The sequence below is a fragment of the Canis lupus genome, chromosome 20 (genome assembly GCF_003254725.2).
Source record: "Canis lupus dingo isolate Sandy chromosome 20, ASM325472v2, whole genome shotgun sequence".
In the NCBI taxonomy this organism is placed as follows: Eukaryota; Metazoa; Chordata; class Mammalia; order Carnivora; family Canidae; genus Canis; species Canis lupus.
In genome coordinates, this window is record NC_064262.1 from 42,978,802 (window position 1) to 42,995,053 (window position 16,252).

Genomic DNA, 16,252 nt, shown 5'->3' on the forward strand with positions numbered 1-16,252 from the left:
GACATCATGAAGTGAATCTTTAAAAATTCACTTCATTAAATTCGTTGATTCAATTTTAATGAATCGAAGCAGTTGTGATCTTAGTTAAGTCGATGAATTAAATTTTTGTTGAAACTGATTTCCATTTAAATGTAAATGAACTCAAGTGGTTTTCTCGGTGAGACTCACCAATTCAAGCGCTCATGGGTCCCTGGGGGCCCCACAGGACGGCGCGGGGGTAGGGCATCCCCCCCATCACATTCTGTTGGGACAGTGTCGGCCCAGAGGTGAAGGTGGCTGAGGGGTGCGGGTTGGTTTCTCATTTCTGGTCCTGCTCGAGTCTCTTCCAAAGCCGTTCAAAATCACCCCAGACTTTAAAGGTTACCGATCAACAGATTCCCTTTGCTGGAGAGACCTCGCCCCATCGGATGGGGAGGAACCCCCGGCATCCAGGCTTCGAAGGGGTTCAGTGACAAAGGCCTTGCTAACCAGCGAAGGTCCATCTGGTGCTCTGCTCTGTAGGGTGATTCTGCTGCTGACCAATTCTTTTGACCTTGAAGATGGCTTTTTGACACCCAGCAACCTGGAGCAGGTGAAGAGCTACCTGGCGTCTGCCTTCCCCAGCAAATACAGCGAGGTGCTCCCACAAATTAAAAACTGCAGCTTGCAATCAGAGCTGGCCACGGTAAGGCGCGGGCGGGGTCTCGGCTTGCTTCGCTCCGCGCTCCGCGGAGAGCCGCCCACAGGGACCTTTGAGAGCCTCCCACAACAAAGCACAAGCCAAGGAAGATTCTCGAGGCAGCCTTAGTGTTAAACCCATGTGTTATTTCCCAGATGCTTTTCATGCGATGTAGCAGCAGCTTCTTTGCAAGTGACTGGGTCAGTGGGTGCCGTAGTCGAGGACCCCCGGCCTGTAGCTGCTTCTGTGGCCTTCATGCTGGGATCACGTGCGTTCTTGTCGAAGCCGTGGCGAGCGGTGTCTGGTTCCTCAGCCAAGTGTGTAGCTAAACAGCTTAAAGCACAGCAACTGGTAACATAGGGGCCCGGAGCTCCTTCTCCTGTGGCTTGTCTACCAGCACCTGTCAGTATGGGCCACCTTCTCGGGCATTCGGTTGGCATCCCTGTCATTGATCAGCTCATTGCATGCAGTAGGCAGCCAACTGCGTGCACACCGGCCTGACCCCTAGCCCCCGCCTCTGAGGCCTCAATCCCTCCCCTTGGGGCCTCAGCTCCTGGTGGGTGTTTTCATTTCAAAATTCCTTTTTGTTTAGGGCCCCTGAGAGTTTTCCGCACTTACATCTGAGCTTGGCTCAGTGTCCAAGGATTATGTGGTTGCTGATTTATTCAGACTGTCTTGTTATACGTTTGTTCCTGTTTTTACCCTCTGTTCCCCCTGCCCCCTCCCCGCCCTGCTGCTTTATTCTCTGCTATTTGGAGCTGATCTAGCGAATTTCTTCTCTCGAATTTGTCCCATGCACATTTAACTTAACAACACCTGAGGTTCAACAAGATCTTGACGTCCCACCCAAACAGAACAAGGACTGTAGAGCACGTTCATCTCATCCCTCTGGTTTCAAATACCGTCTGTGTCCGGCTCTGTCCTTTTGAGCCTGTAAGCTGGATACAAATGTTGTTGTTGCTGTTTTTAAATTTTATTTATTTATTCATGAGAGACACACAGAGAGAGGCAGAGACACAGGCAGAGGGAGAAGCAGGCTCCATGCAGGGAGCCCGACGTGGGACTTGATCCCCGGTCTCCAGGATCACGCCCTGGGCCGAAGGTGGCGCTGAACCGCTGAGCCACCCAGGCTGCCCCAGGTGTCGTTTCATACGACTGTGTCTACCCTTCCCTGCACGTTTGCCATTTTACTTGCTCACCATTTCCTTTGGCACCCAGACATCTTCTGGGATTTTTTATCCTCCCTTAAAATGCATCCCTTTATAGCAGGTTTTTTTTTTCTTTTAATTTTAATTCCAGTATAATTAGCATATAGTGCTATATTAGTTCCCGGTGCACGGCACCTGCTCCTTGATGATGCATTGCCTCAGGTTTTGTCTATATGCAAATGTCTATATTCAGCCCCTCTTTTTAAAGACAGTTTCTCCTACATAGAACATTCCAGGTTCACAGTGATCTTCTCTCCACACTTCGGAGATATTTGCCATGTGATTCTGGCTTCCATGGAGGCTCTTATAATGTCCTGTCCTTCTTCAAAGCCCTCTGGCTTTCAGCGCTCTCTCTGATTTCTCTGTCCCCTTTCCTTGGACTCTGCCCTCTGCTATCTAAGCACGAGTGTATTTTTATTTATGCAATGTGGGTTTGGGCATGGTTGGGCTTCCTGGATCCACGGATCCGTGTATCTTACCAGTTCTGGGAAATTAATACCTGTTACCTCTTACTCGTCACCTATACTTCTGTCTCTCTTCTCTGTCCAGAGTTCCTTCTACATCTTCTCATCCCTCCCTGCATGTCCCCTCATTTCTCTTTTATGTTTTCCCACCTTCTTTTCTTTTCTTCATTATGGATTCATTCCTGGGATACACCTCCCAGATCACTAATTTTCTTTTCAGCTGCAAGTGGTATTTAGCTGCCGGTGGAGCCTTTTGGTTCAGTAATTTGTTGGACACGATTTTTTTCTCCCTCAAATTTGCTTTTCATTCTAGTAGCTTCTTCTGATATGTTTATCTTGGCAATTTTGCCTTTTGTGTCTTTGGAAGTGTCGTACACATAGCTATCCCTGACATTGTGGAGGATGTGTGGGCTCATAATAATGATAAAAAGCAAGCCAACGTTAGCAGGTTTTGTTACCGTTTGTGAATTCTCTACAAATGATCACCCCTGATGTCTGCACCCAGAGCTGGAGAATCCCACTGTGCTCATCAGTATGCCACAGAGCTGACTTATGTTCTGAATCTGCCAATCCAACCTCTGCCATTCTGGGGGAATTATTCCTGCTGACTCTTTTTACTCAGTGGCTTGTCTTCCTGTGGGTCGTTTTTTTTTTTTTTTTTTAAGAGTTCATTTATTCATGAGACACCCAGAAAGAGAGGCAGAGACATAGGCAGAGGAAGAAGTAGGCTCCCCGCAGGGAGCCCGATGTGGGACTCAATCCCAGACCTCGGGATCACAACCTGAGCCAGAGGCAGATGCTCAATTATTGAGCCACCCAGGCGTCCGATCTTGGGGTTTATACATCTGTTTGCAAGCTCACTGCTTGATCATCTCTGATGGTCCTACAGGTCTAAATTAAGGGAGCTTTGCCCCAGGGAGGGTTTGCTTCTGCTGCTGATAGCCAGGGGGCACCCTCGAACCCAAGACCTCTTTCATCCCTCTTGAGGGTATGTCATTAAGCAGGAGCTCCAAGCTCTGTTTCCACAGTTCAGTATCCCCACAACAGTGCTATCGCTGCAGGGATCTGGCCACCGAGCAATCCTGTCATTTTGGTTGCCCGCTGGCCAGGCCAGCTCCCCACTATTCTGGCTCCCATTGCTCTGGTTCCACCTGCCCACCTCGGCTCCCAGCCACTGAGGACTCAGAACACCTAGGTGGTCATGACACTGGAAGCAGAAATGATCCAAACCTTGTTTTATTGTATTTCATCCAGAACATATGTGAGTTGGAGCTGGAGAGAGGAGCTCAGTACTCCAAGATGACTTGGAACATTTGCCAACACGGACTCCTGACGGGTCCCACTTCTATCCAGCCCCACTAAGCCTGAGGGGCCGGGCTGCAGATGGCAAAGCCAACCTCAGAATGTGGCTTCTCATGGCCACTTCCAGGGTCCCCCAAATTGCTTAGCATCGGGTGTGCTTGAGGAGTCCTACGTCCCTTGGGTGTGTAACCGGTGTCTTCTTACCATGGGCAGGCAGTCCAGGGCACTGGCCTGTCTTTTATCGTCTACACTGAGGCCATTAAAAACATGGAGGTGTCGCAGCTATGGTCGGTGCTCTACTTCTTGATGCTGCTGATGCTGGGCATTGGGAGCATGCTGGGGAACACGGCGGCCATCCTCACGCCTCTGACCGACAGCAAGGTCATCTCCCGTCACCTGCCCAAGGAGGCCATCTCCGGTGAGTGGGCCAATCCGTGGAGGAGGCTGGATCCGGGAGGGCCGGGCGTGGGGCGCCAGCTGATGGGCGAGCTGCCACAGGACCCTGTGCTCGTCGACGTGCCAACCTCCCAGAGGTCCTGCCATGGTCTCTCCTCCTCCGGGCCATCAAGGACCTGGTCTGTGTGACTCGCCCTTGCCTCTGCTTCTCCATTCCAGCCATGGGAAAGGGCAAAGTCACCAACGTGGTGCTCAGAACTCTTCAGGCTAGGAGAGGACCTGCTTTTTTGTCTTTGTTTTAATTGAAGTGTACAATTATCATGTGTACATTGCTTAAACACAAACTCAATGAGTTTTACAGGTTTCTACCCAAGTAACCACCACCCAAGTCAAGATACAGAGCATCCCCACCGCCCCTGAGAGCCCCTTGCCACCCTTTCCTGGTCCATACGCTGACCTCTGTCCCCAAAACCACCTCTCTCTGACTGCTACCATTTAGGATTGTTTTTTCCCACTCTTGAACTTCCTATAAATGAAATCACACCATCTGTGCTCCTTGTATCTCGTCTTCACCAAACTCTGTGCAGTTCACCCTGTTGTGGCAACTGGCTGCGAGTCTGTCCCTTTCCTGCCTGTGTGATAAATGATCCCCTGTAAGACCACCCACCACCATGCACCTTCCCATTCTGCTGCGGGGGGCGGGTGGGGTGGGGTGGGGGCGTTCTTAGGGAAGGACCTATTTTTTTCTAATCACCCCTCCTCCCTTCTTCACTCCACCATCCATCTGCGCCATCCTTCCTGGCTGTGTCTGGGGGACCTTGTAGCCCCCACCCCTGCCCATGATGACGCCATCCCACTGCATCTAGGACATCCCTTCTCCCAGCTCTCGGATCCCACCCAGTTCTCATCCCATCCCCTTAAAATCCCGACCACCCAGGTGGAGCTGCCCACCCTTTGTCAGAACCCTCTAGTGCTGAGCATCCCTCCCTGCGCCTGGCCTCTGTAGCCGCATGACGTGTGCGTGTGACGTGTGTGTCCAGCATGTAGCCCCTTCTCCTTGTGTGTCCTCTCAAGATGGCACTGGGGTTTGGTGACTGGTGGTATATGGTTTGGCGCTGGGAAGGGCAGGTGCGAGCTTCCGAGTCAAAAACTTCATGGGGTCCCCAGGGCGGAGTCAGCCAAAGGAGACTGGGACAAGAACCTCAGTTCTGGAGGCACAGGGGCCTCTGTCTGAATCCCGACTCCACCACTTGCATGCTGTGGGATGTGGGGAAAGTTACTCCATATCTCTGGGCCTTGGCTTCCCCAGCTGTGAAAGGGGGCTCCCCAGACTATCAGATCCAATGTCTGCCGTGTGCCTGGGGCACAGTAGCGGGAGCTGGGTAAACATTCCTATCTTCCCCTCCCCTCCCTACTCCCTCTCTGGCCAGGTGTGAGTCCTCCCTAGGAAGTCCTGGGAGGGGTGCCCCGCCAGTGCAAATCTGTGAGCTCAGGGGCTGATTTGTTGGGGCAAACAGGCTGGGTGGGACCCCCCTTACCCCCCAGACAGCAGTGCCCACAACTTTCTCTTTTCCACTGAGTTCCACGCCCCCTGCATGCAGGACAGCTCCCTGAGTTGACATCAGCGACTTGTGCAGACACCCCTCCTCGGGGACACCTTTGGCGTCCCTGAACCCACGCACCTGTGGCACACACGGGCAGGGAGGCCGGTCCCCGGCACAGTCCCCCTGGGGTCCGCGGCTCTGCTGCCGCAGAGGAAGCTGGACGGACGGGTGGGCGTCTCAGGCTGGTGAGCGCGTGCTCTTGCGGCCCCAGGTCTGGTGTGCCTCGTCAACTGTGTCATCGGCTTGGTGTTCACCATGGAGGCCGGCAACTACTGGTTCGACATATTCAATGACTACGCTGCCACACTGTCCCTGCTGCTCATCGTCCTGGTGGAGACCATCGCTGTGTGCTACGTGTACGGGCTGAGGAGGTGAGGAGGCCCCGCCCCCCGCTGGCCCCGCCCACGCGGAGGCCACGCCCCCTCGGACCACGCCCCCGACTAGCCCCGCCCCTGCTTGGGCCACGCCCCACGGAGGCCCCGCCGGACCACGCCCCCGCTGGGGCTACGCCCCGTGGAGGCCCCGCCCCACTGAGGCCCCGCCCCTGATGGGCCACGCCCCGCTGAGGCCACGCCCCTGTTGGGCCCCGCCACGCCCCTGGGCCACGCCCCCACGGAGGCCACGCCCCTTCCCGCAGGCCCTCCACCCCTGGCTTCCAGCTTCCAGCTTGGCATTGCTTGTCCCTGTGCGCGGCTGGTTCTCTTCCTTCGTCCCACCCTCCGCTCATACCTCCTCTCTCCACTTCCTGTATTTTTACTTTTTGTTATAGGATATTCGCCCGTGGACCCTGCTGGACCCCAGCGGCTTACCCGGGCAGGGAACCGTGCCTCCAGGCACGAGACACTCTGATCATCCGTGAACATCAGTATTTTTCGAGCGCGCTGACCAAAGTCCAGTGCATAACTTACACCCTAGAAAGTGCTGCAGATTCAGGATGTCAGGTTCTCCATCCCAGCCCTGGAATGTTTTAAATCTCCCCAGGCGATGGCAGGTGCGGTGGGGCTGAGACCCCTGGTCTAGAGCAGACTCCAAACCTGAGTGTGGACGGTCGGTTCTGACCTGCTGGGCCTCACGCCAGGGCTTCTGATCACCTAGGTGCAGAGAGCTGCCCAAGGACTCATGCTGGTAACAAGTTCCCAGCGGAGTCAGGGGACCTCAGTCTGACAACCGCGGGTCTAGAGAGCCTTGCTACTGCAGGTGTGGTCCCAGAGTAGCAGCCTCAGTGGTATCAGGGAGCTTGTTTATTTATTTTTAAATATTTTATTATTCATGAGAGACAGAGGCAGAGACGTAGGCAGAGGGAGAAGCAAGCTCCATGCAGAAAGCCTGATGGGAGACTCGATCCCCAGACCCTGGGATCACGACCTGAGCCAAAGGCAGATGCTCAACCACTGAGCCACCCAGGCGCCTCCAGGGAGCTTGTTTAAAACGTGAGATCTGGGGCCCACCCAGGCCCACTGAATCAGATCCGACGTTTTAACACGTGAGGGATCCAAGGCACACTGCACTTTGGGAAGCACTGCTCAGATGTGAGCCGATTACAAAGGTGTGTCAAGGTGTGCCCCCCATCCTCCATCTTTTCCCATCCTCCAAACTGGTTTGGAGGGGTTGGGGGTGGGGAGGACAAGCCATGACTCCAGAAACCAGACCCCTTGAGCCACGTTTCCCCACTGTGTCCGGGAAGCCCTGGGGTCTCCTGTCACACCAAGGGACTCCTATGATCAAATAATTTCAGGACATAATAAGTTAAAGCAAAGATTTCTTTCCTATTGGACTTCTTGGAGCCTTGAAGACAATTGTGAATCTCAAAGAATGGGGTATAATTTGTAGCGGTTCTCTCTGCTTGCCCAGGGGACAGCGCCATCTAGTGACACCTAGCAACAGTGCCATGTCACCTCCCCCCCACCCCTCCCACCCCCAGCCAGCTCGCTCTTCCCAACCTTCTCTATCCAGCAAAGTGGGGGGCAGAGGATGTGAAGGGACAGAGAACCCCAGCCCTTTCTGCCACGTGTAATCTTGAAAATCTCAGGTATTCACACGAAGGACATGAGCCTTCATGGCCTGGAACCCAGGGGCCAGCCAGGTCAGCTGCAGCATGGGAGCAGGTGACAAGCTGCAGGCTTCTGCGGGAACTCAGGACATGCAAACAGGCCGAAGTGTGGCAGGTGGCTGTGGTTGCAGCTGGTGACAGGCTCACCCCGCCCCACCCCCACCCCTCTCCAAGGCCAGAGCACCTCGGGGGCAGTTTCAAGACCCTGGACGGGAGGCAGTACACCAACCTGGGTTTTAGGCCTGGGTCTGGGCCTAAAACTACCCTGGGTGCCCTCGGGCAAGTCACCTCACAGCCTGGGGCCTTGATGCCTTCTGCTGTTAAATGGGATGATGGCTGGGTGGGCATCTCCCGAAGTGCTGAAGATACTTTCCATACTTCCTTGTGTCTGTATCAGCATGAGTAACTTGTCACACCCACGGTAAAATCGATGCTGTTGCACTATTGCTAAATTTAAGGAAGAGACTCCGTTTAAAGGGAAGAAAAAGACACATTCCGCAGACACGATGGCCATCACAGCGGTGTCTGCGGGCAGCCACCTTTGGGGACCGCTGCTCTGGCTTCTCTGTGCCCGCCACAACGGGCCAGGCCCAAAGTGCTTTGCTCCTGGGTTTGGCTCTCCCCTCTGCCCCAGCAAACCCGCTCTGGTTCCAGGGTACAAAAGAGATTCCCCTCTGGAGGCATTTTTATGTGCAGTATAGAGTCGCTGATACCAGGACGGAGGAGGGGGGGCAGAGCTTGGGCACCCTCCTCCCCAGAGTTGATGCTGGCTTGATAAATGTCCCGCATTGCTGTTTCTTCCTGCCGCCGCTGGGAGCCGCCCCCTGGTCTACACCAGCGCCTTCCTCTAGCACCGGGAAGATCTCTTCGGACGTCCCCCTAACTATGGGGTGGTTCATTGCCTTGCTCCACTGCTCTGCGGCGGCCTCACCCCTTCCCCCCTCCACCCCCTGCCCTCACCCTCTCCCCAGGAGGTACCAGGGAGGGATCCCAAGAGGTCATCGATGGTGCTCAGAACAGAATCTTCCTGGGACCACAGGGATATGAAAGCTGAAGCCCCCTCACCCCAACAGCATGGATAATCCAGACTTTCTCCCCATTTTCCAAATAGATTTGAAAGTGACCTCAAGGCCATGACTGGCCGCACTCTGAACTGGTACTGGAAGGTCATCTGGGCCGGCGTCAGCCCGCTGCTCATCGTCAGCCTCTTTGTCTTCTACCTGACTGACTACATCCTCACGGGGACCCTGAAGTACCAAGCCTGGGACGCCTCCCAGGTACCCTCTGTCTCAGGGCCCCCCGGGGCTCGCTCTCGAGCACCGGCTTTCAGTTTTCTGAAACCAAAGAACCATTTCCCCGGTGTGGGCAGGTTATTCGTCTCAACACGGAAGCATCACCCGGGTATTTACTCAGCCCAGGACAGCAGCAAGTGGGCTTTGAGTTTTCCAACATGTGCTCTGGGAAAGAGAGCGGGAACTTCCCAGGGGACCTGTGCCGGCGGCCAGGAGAAGGCCTCTTGCTGGGACTGGTTCCCGCCTGGGCAGCACCCTCTTCCTCGGCCGCAGGCCCTCTGACCACTTAGGCCTCCTCGGGAAAGGCAGAGGGAGCCCGGAGGGCGTGGGCCCGGGCCCTGGAAGGGATGCCACAGGAGTCCAAGGGGACCTGCCCTTGCACTTGCATGGCCAGATCCTGGGTGGCTGTGGCTCTGGGTGCAGCTGGGACAGAACAGGCTCACTCAGGGCACCAGGCAGCCACCGTGCACTGACCGGAAGGGCAAGTGTCCATCCCTATGTGAACAAGGGCGGCCACGGATGCCCTCGGCCTGCAGGCCAGCCCTGGCTGTCCCTACACAGACGCACTCCCATGGGGAATATTTATGCTGTGAGGACAGTAACACTTCAGGCCAGCAGGCACTCGTCTGCCCAGGGGTAGAGGACGTGTCCCTCAGTGTCCAGTGTGCATGGTGGCGTGCAGAGAAGGGGGGTGAAGGACACAGCTCCACGTGAGCACACAACTGATGGTGGCTGGAGGCGCTCCCACCCCGGTTCCAGTGGCGGTGAGGGGGCCGGGGTGTCTTCCCCAATCCATAGCATCCTGACACTTTCATAAAATGCAAGGCCAGTGAACCAGTCAAAAAGTCAAATGAGAAAAGATACATAGAATACAGGCTCCAATTATTTCTTATATGCAACAGACTCAAGATGAAGCTGCCTATTTGCTAAAGCAGCTTCTACGTGTTTCCTCCCACTTTCTGGACTGGTCAGGACAGAACAAAAGAAAGGGACTGGGGAGGAACGAGAAGTTTGTGGGCTGGTTCCCACACCACACTCTAAGCCACGTTTTGGCTTACAAACCACGCTTGGTTGGCAGCAAACACCTGCTCTCCTGGGATGTAGCTGTTCTGTGGCTCCCGCATAGAAAGGGGACATTTACTGGCTTTTTGGCCACTTTTTAAAAAAATATTTTATTTATTTATTCATGAGAGACACAGAGACAGAGAGGCAGAGACACAGGCAGAGGGAGAAGCAGGCTCCATGCAGGGAGCCCCATGTGTGACCCAATCCCAGGACTCCAGGATCACTCCCTGGGCCAAAGGCAGGTGCTCAACTGCTGAGCCACCCAGGTGTCCCTTGGCCACGTTTTCTCATCAGCTTTAAAGCATGTGCATTCAGGGAAACATCCACCAACTAAATCCAGAGGTCCATCAAGACTTCTTGTAAGACTAGGGCTGTGCCATTAGGATGGTGGCCAACCCACATGTGGCTATTTACACTGAAATTCATTACAACGTGATACAATTTAAAATTCAGTTCTTCACTCTCATGGCCACAGTGCGTGTGCGTGTGCTCCGTAGCCACCTGTGTCTGGGTGCTGCCATGCTGGACACCGATACGGAAACATTTCCATCAGCCCAGAAGGTTCTGTTGGGCAGCAGGGGCCTAAGGAAGGTTAGCCCCCTACATTTAGGTGCCCTGATGGTGCCTCAAATGAAAGGCCCTTGATTGTTTTTGGGGTTACTCTTCAGGCGTAGAGCCAAGTAGCGGCTGTATGCGCTGGTTGAAAATTTCATGGATGGGCCGCCCGGGTGGCTCAGCGGTTTAGCGCCGCCTTCAGCCCAGGACGTGATCCTGGAGTCCCGGGATCGAGGCCCACGTCGGGCTCCCTGCATGGAGCCTGCTTCTCCCTCTGCCTCTCTCTGTGTCTCTCATGAATAAATAAATAAAATTTAAAAAGAAAACTTCACGGAAGAGAAAGCAGCCAAGGGGAACTAGTCTCCCCGGCACACCTGCCAGCGAGCTGCTGCGCCAGGTGGCCCGTAAGGAAGCCCGATCCCAGACAGTCCCGATCCCAGACAGTCCCGCCGCCCACAGCCTCTCGGCCAAGCCAAGCTCTCTGCCTGCCGGGCCTCCTGGCGCTGACGCTCAGCTTCTCCTTTCAGGGTCAGCTCGTGACCAAGGATTACCCCCCCCACGCACTGGCCGTCATTGGACTGCTGGTGGCCTCCTCCACCATGTGCATCCCCCTGGTGGCCCTGGGGACTTTCATCACGCGCTGCTTCAAGAGGAAGGGAGACACGCCCCCCGTGGCCTGAGGACTGGGCTTCCCGGAGACCGCGCTCACTGTTCTGCGGCTACGATTTACAGGGGGAATCTCCTCGGCTGCTTTTGCAGTTATTTACTCCAGAAATACTCAGCCCGTCGTCCCCGAGTCCACCAAGAAGAACCGCGGAAGAAGGGTCCCTGGGACCCACACTCCACCTGCAGAGCAGCCCCTGGTCCCCTCTGCCTCCCCCCGGGTCGCACCGTGCTGCCTCCTTGTCACCAAAGATGCAGGCTCTTCAAGGCCAGTCTTGAAGACAATTGCTTTCTTGATTCTAGGGAAGTCCTAGAACTCAGACACACTGTGAGCTCAAATCTGACCATAATTTTTGCAGAATAAAACTTAAAGCGATTTTTTTCTTCTAGAGAAATTCCAAAATATCAGAGGGCAATTGTTTTTTTGTTTTTTAAAAGATCTTATTTATTTATTCATGAGAGACAGAGAGAGGCAGAGACACAGGTAGAGGGAGAAGCAGGCTCCTTGGGGGTTGTCTGATGCGGGACTTGATCCCCGGACCCCGGGATCACGACCTGAGCCAAAGGCAGATGCTCAACCACCAAGCCACCCAGGTGCGAGGGCAATTGTTTTTCAGATCAGTTTGAAAAGAGGGTTTTTTTTGTTTGTTTTAAAGCACCTGAGAGGACAGATCTGAACATCACTCGAGCAAAATCAGGTCTCTCTCTTTTTTTTTTTTTGAGTCATGGTGAATATGCAATTGCTGTGTTCTTCACTCCAGGACTGGCTGACCAGGCAGAGGGGAGGCCTTTGTTGGGATCCATAAAAAGGGGGTCACTTCTGTGATCTGAGGTCTCTCACACTGGGTCCAGGGCCAGTCTTCCCAACTACAGTTCACAACCCCAAACCACCTGAGCAGTCTGTGCAGACGGACCCTACCCCGGGGGGTTACACATCGGAAAAGGTGCCAGAGCCACCTGGAGGGTGAAAGCAAATCTAACTTGCCCATAGACGATGTGATATTTGGACATGGTACCCAACTCTTTATATAGCAAAGACCATGAACATCACTTACGATCAATTTTAAATTATTTGTACATAAGTTTCCTAAAGTGTATATAACTCTAACAGAACATCCTGGAACTGAAGACTCTATATTTATGATACAGCATCAGTCCACCGTGCCAACGTCTCCTGTCTTTTTTTAACGGCAATAAGTAGATCAAGGTCATCCCTAAGTGGAGAGGGCACCTTCCTGCCCTAACATTCTGGCTTCACCGGCATACAGAATTCAGGGAAGTTTCTCTGGGTAGATTTGTACAAACATTTTTGAAGACAAACACTCATATAGGACATCAGCTGGAGGTTTGCGTTTTGGTTTTTTAACTTTTTTCATGCTATAAATGTCCTCTATAACGAAAACAGGCATTAGGAAGGTCTTCTGCTATCTTTTACAGCCATCTTATCAATACTTCCTAGCTTCACCTCATGGCCAGTTACATTAAAAAAAAAAAAAAAAAATCAAATCACTTGCCTTTGAAATGCGTGCCCCAGCATTTACTAACCACTAATACTCGGTCCTCTGATTCTCCATCAGAGGGTTTAGCGTCGATAAACCTTACATATCAGGGCTGAGACCGTGGGCACACTCAATGTCAAATACACGGCACACAGTTCCTGAATCCTTACAGAGAGGGACCCCCCACCCTCACCCTGGCACGGTCACGGTCTGACCACATGGGCCGCCCCTCCCGGGGGTCAGTCACCAGCAGGGTGTTTCAGACCCACATGCCGAGTATCCTGAGGACCACGGAGACCAACGTTGTCCTAAATCATTGCTTTATTCAGTGACTGGATGTCCATGTTTCTATACCTGGCCGCCTGTTCAAACCACCTGCGTGCGAGCACTTAAATTTGGTTCAGTTTTATTCTGGTTTCTGTGAACTTCACGAAGAGCAGAACATTTCTCGGTAATCCTCTTGAACCAGGAGTAAGTCCTGTCTCAAAAAATTCTTGGTTGACCATTTCCCAGGTGCTGCACAGAAGTGGTCATCTGGTGTTTGTCTATCCTCCACCAGGAGGGCTTGGGGGGTGGGGTGGGGGGACAAGGGGACGTTTCATCCCTGTCCACGTAACAGTCACCATGATGCCACGGCCAGATCGTGGACTCCAGGGAGCTCTCTATTAGTGCTCGAGACATAATGGCCCTTGACTTAGCTCTAAGAAATCTGGGAGAGAAATATCAGGGTTTTTAGCAATTGTCCTCATAAATAAAATCCTAAACAACTGCATCTATAGGTTTTGGGTCATGTACTGGCTGCAGTTTTAAGAGCTCTTTCTTCATACAAGATTTTCCATCATTATGTAAAAAGACAAGCTGATTCCGAAAACACAGTAAATAAAGGAGACTCCACCCGGCATCTTGTTTCTATCCCCTTCCACATTTCCCCCTCACACAGCCAATGAAACCACATTGATGCAACGGACAAAGACCCTCACATGATGGTCAGATTCCCTAAGAAAGATCAGAAAAATAATGTTTAATTTGCTGGATGTCAAACAGTGTGAGCTCTTCTGAATCGATGCAAAATTTTTTCAACTCTTCTGAGAGGCATGCTGCCCAGCCTGCCCGTTTCGGGGGCTCTCTCTGGCGGAGGCAAGAAACCGCAGCAGGCCTGAGTGTGCCCTCACAATTGTCCTGGGGCCGGGGGGGTGGGGGGGGCGTGTGTCCAAGCTATTGTGTTAGACTTTTGTACGAGTTAGGCAGAAAAATTAATTTGTGGCTGTTCCACTTTATTGTCAGAAAAGCTGGGTCAGAGAATTAACTCTCCCATCAGTTTCTATTTGACATTAGTCACGGGAAGAGAAAAAAATAGGTAACAGATTTAAACATTCACTTGTAAGGCAAAAACATCATCGACAAATAGGAAATTCTTAACCAGAATGTCTTGACCGGTCTCTGACATGGGAACCACTTCCTGACAGTCGCCTACCTGCATGTTATCAGCCTCTATTGAGATCACCAACTGGTGTGTTGCACATCAGTCCCGGGGTAGGTGCCGGGGATGGTGCTGAACAGAACAGACACATTCCTGATCTTTAGGGTACTTACATTCTGGAAGGGAAGAGCGATGGTCATGGGTAATGAATGAGAGGAGTAGAGACTGTGATGGTTTTAAGAAGCCAAGAAATGGGTCAAGTGATGGTGTGAGAGGGGCAGCACATCAATCAGGTGGTTGAGGAGGCTCTCTGAGGATGGAATATCTGTCCAGGCAGAGGCAACAGCACGTGCAAAGGCCCAGGGGTGAGAGAGAGCAGAAAGGAGCCAGTGGTTAGAATGGGAGGGTGATCGGAGGTGGGCACGGAGTGGGCAGGGTCAGGTCAGTAAGGCCTTCTGGGCCAGACCAGGGACTTAGATTTTCTTCAAAAAGCAAGACTGTTTAACATGAGGGCCCTGCCCTGCATACTCTGCTGGGAGAAGATTTATATAGCACATATAAACCAACAAAGAACTACTCTCTAGAATATAAAGAACCTCAACAAATCAAAAAGGACAGTCTAACAGAAACAGGCAAAAAGACCTCAACAAGGCACAGAACAGGAACACCAACGACCAAAAAAAGAATTACGAAAAGATGCTCAGTGTCATCAGTGATTGGAGAAATGCCAGAATGAGATACCATTTTATACCTACCAGATTAAAAAATTAGGCCCATTTGGCATACCGGGCATTGGTAGTAACATGGAACCACCAGGCATATACATGGCACAACCAATTTAGAAAATGCTTTCATGTTATCTTGTCTATTTCTGGCTTCTAATTCCTCTTCTGGGCAGATGCCAGGGAGAAACACTCTCCGTCGTGAGCCAGGAGGCTAAGCTAAGTATCTCTATTTCTCATTTTCCTCCCGCAGCAGCACAAACTATAGTGACTGATCCAAAGTGGTCATTCCATAAATGCTAGCTAGAAAGTAAAGAGCCAAGCGGCATTCCTAGAGCGTGGAGAACCCGTAACTGAGTGCAAGAGCTACCCCCAGAAACCACCAGATGTCCATCTGCATCAGATCGGGTAAAAAGTGAACTGTGATCTATAAATCTGAATGAGGGCAGCCCCGGTGGCTCAGCGGTTTAGCACCTCCTTCAGCGCAGGGCGTGACCCTGGAGACCCGGGATCGAGTCCCACGTCAGGCTCCCTGCATGGAGCCTGCTTCTCCCTCTGCCTGTCTCTCTCATGAATAAATAAAATCTTTAAAAAATATATATGTATATAAATCCGAATGAACATGCTGACGTGTGAACCTCTCTAGGAATACACGGGCGTCCTCAACTAATAGGGAATAGGAGTTAATGTGAAGCAAGACAAGTACCTCTCTGGGAGGACGTAGTGGGGGGGCCTGGGAAGCACACGGGCCTCCACAGGTGCAGGGCCTCTTCTCCCCCGTTCTGTTACGGGCGCCCAAAAGTACAGGAGGGAAGCAGTGAAGCTTGAGACTGAGCTGAGGTCCTGAACTTCTAGGGCGAGGTGTCCTTCCCCAGGCTCCTTCCACGGAGAGAAGGGTGCCAGGAGCTACGCAAACAGCAGCACGGCTGTGCCAGGCGCGGGGCCCTCGGGCAGCTGCTCCGGACGGGGAGACCCTTGCACACCGCAGAGCCTGTGTCCGCCTCCTCCCTCTCCCCTCCCCTCGGCCCGTCCCAGGTAGGGGCGAGCTGCTGCTGCTGGGGGCCGCTGGCCTCGGAGCCACACCACTCGTGCCAAGCGGAGCCCAGAGGAGCGAGGCCTACCAGGCAGGGCTGTGCGAGCAGAACAAACGTCACGGTCGTCCTGTGCCACTCCGGGGCTCGTGTGCTACGCAGGCGGTCCCAGCCTATGCGGCACTGCCTGCAGGGGCCACCGGGTTCTCCAGGCCCCAGCCTGGAGTCCCCGGCTTTTGGGTTTTTCTCTCATCGGCTGCGACGGCAGACTTCCTCGATGGCCCAGAGATGCGCACCTCCTGGCACTCATGCCCCGTGTGGTC

The 16,252-nt window shown here is 53.2% G+C and overlaps 1 protein-coding gene across 1 annotated transcript in view; it reads left to right on the forward strand.

Annotated features, from left to right (window-relative positions):
- SLC6A20 (solute carrier family 6 member 20) overlaps window positions 1-12,421 on the forward strand; it is a 38,092-nt gene extending 25,671 nt beyond the window's left edge. The window contains exons 7-11 of the mRNA XM_025458251.3: window positions 502-664; window positions 3,846-4,050; window positions 5,844-6,003; window positions 8,794-8,959; window positions 11,122-12,421. Of these exons, the coding sequence (XP_025314036.1) occupies window positions 502-664; window positions 3,846-4,050; window positions 5,844-6,003; window positions 8,794-8,959; window positions 11,122-11,274 (847 nt within the window). The 3' untranslated portion in view covers window positions 11,275-12,421. The remainder of the gene's footprint in view (window positions 1-501; window positions 665-3,845; window positions 4,051-5,843; window positions 6,004-8,793; window positions 8,960-11,121) is intronic.
- Window positions 12,422-16,252: the final 3,831 nt, after the last annotated feature.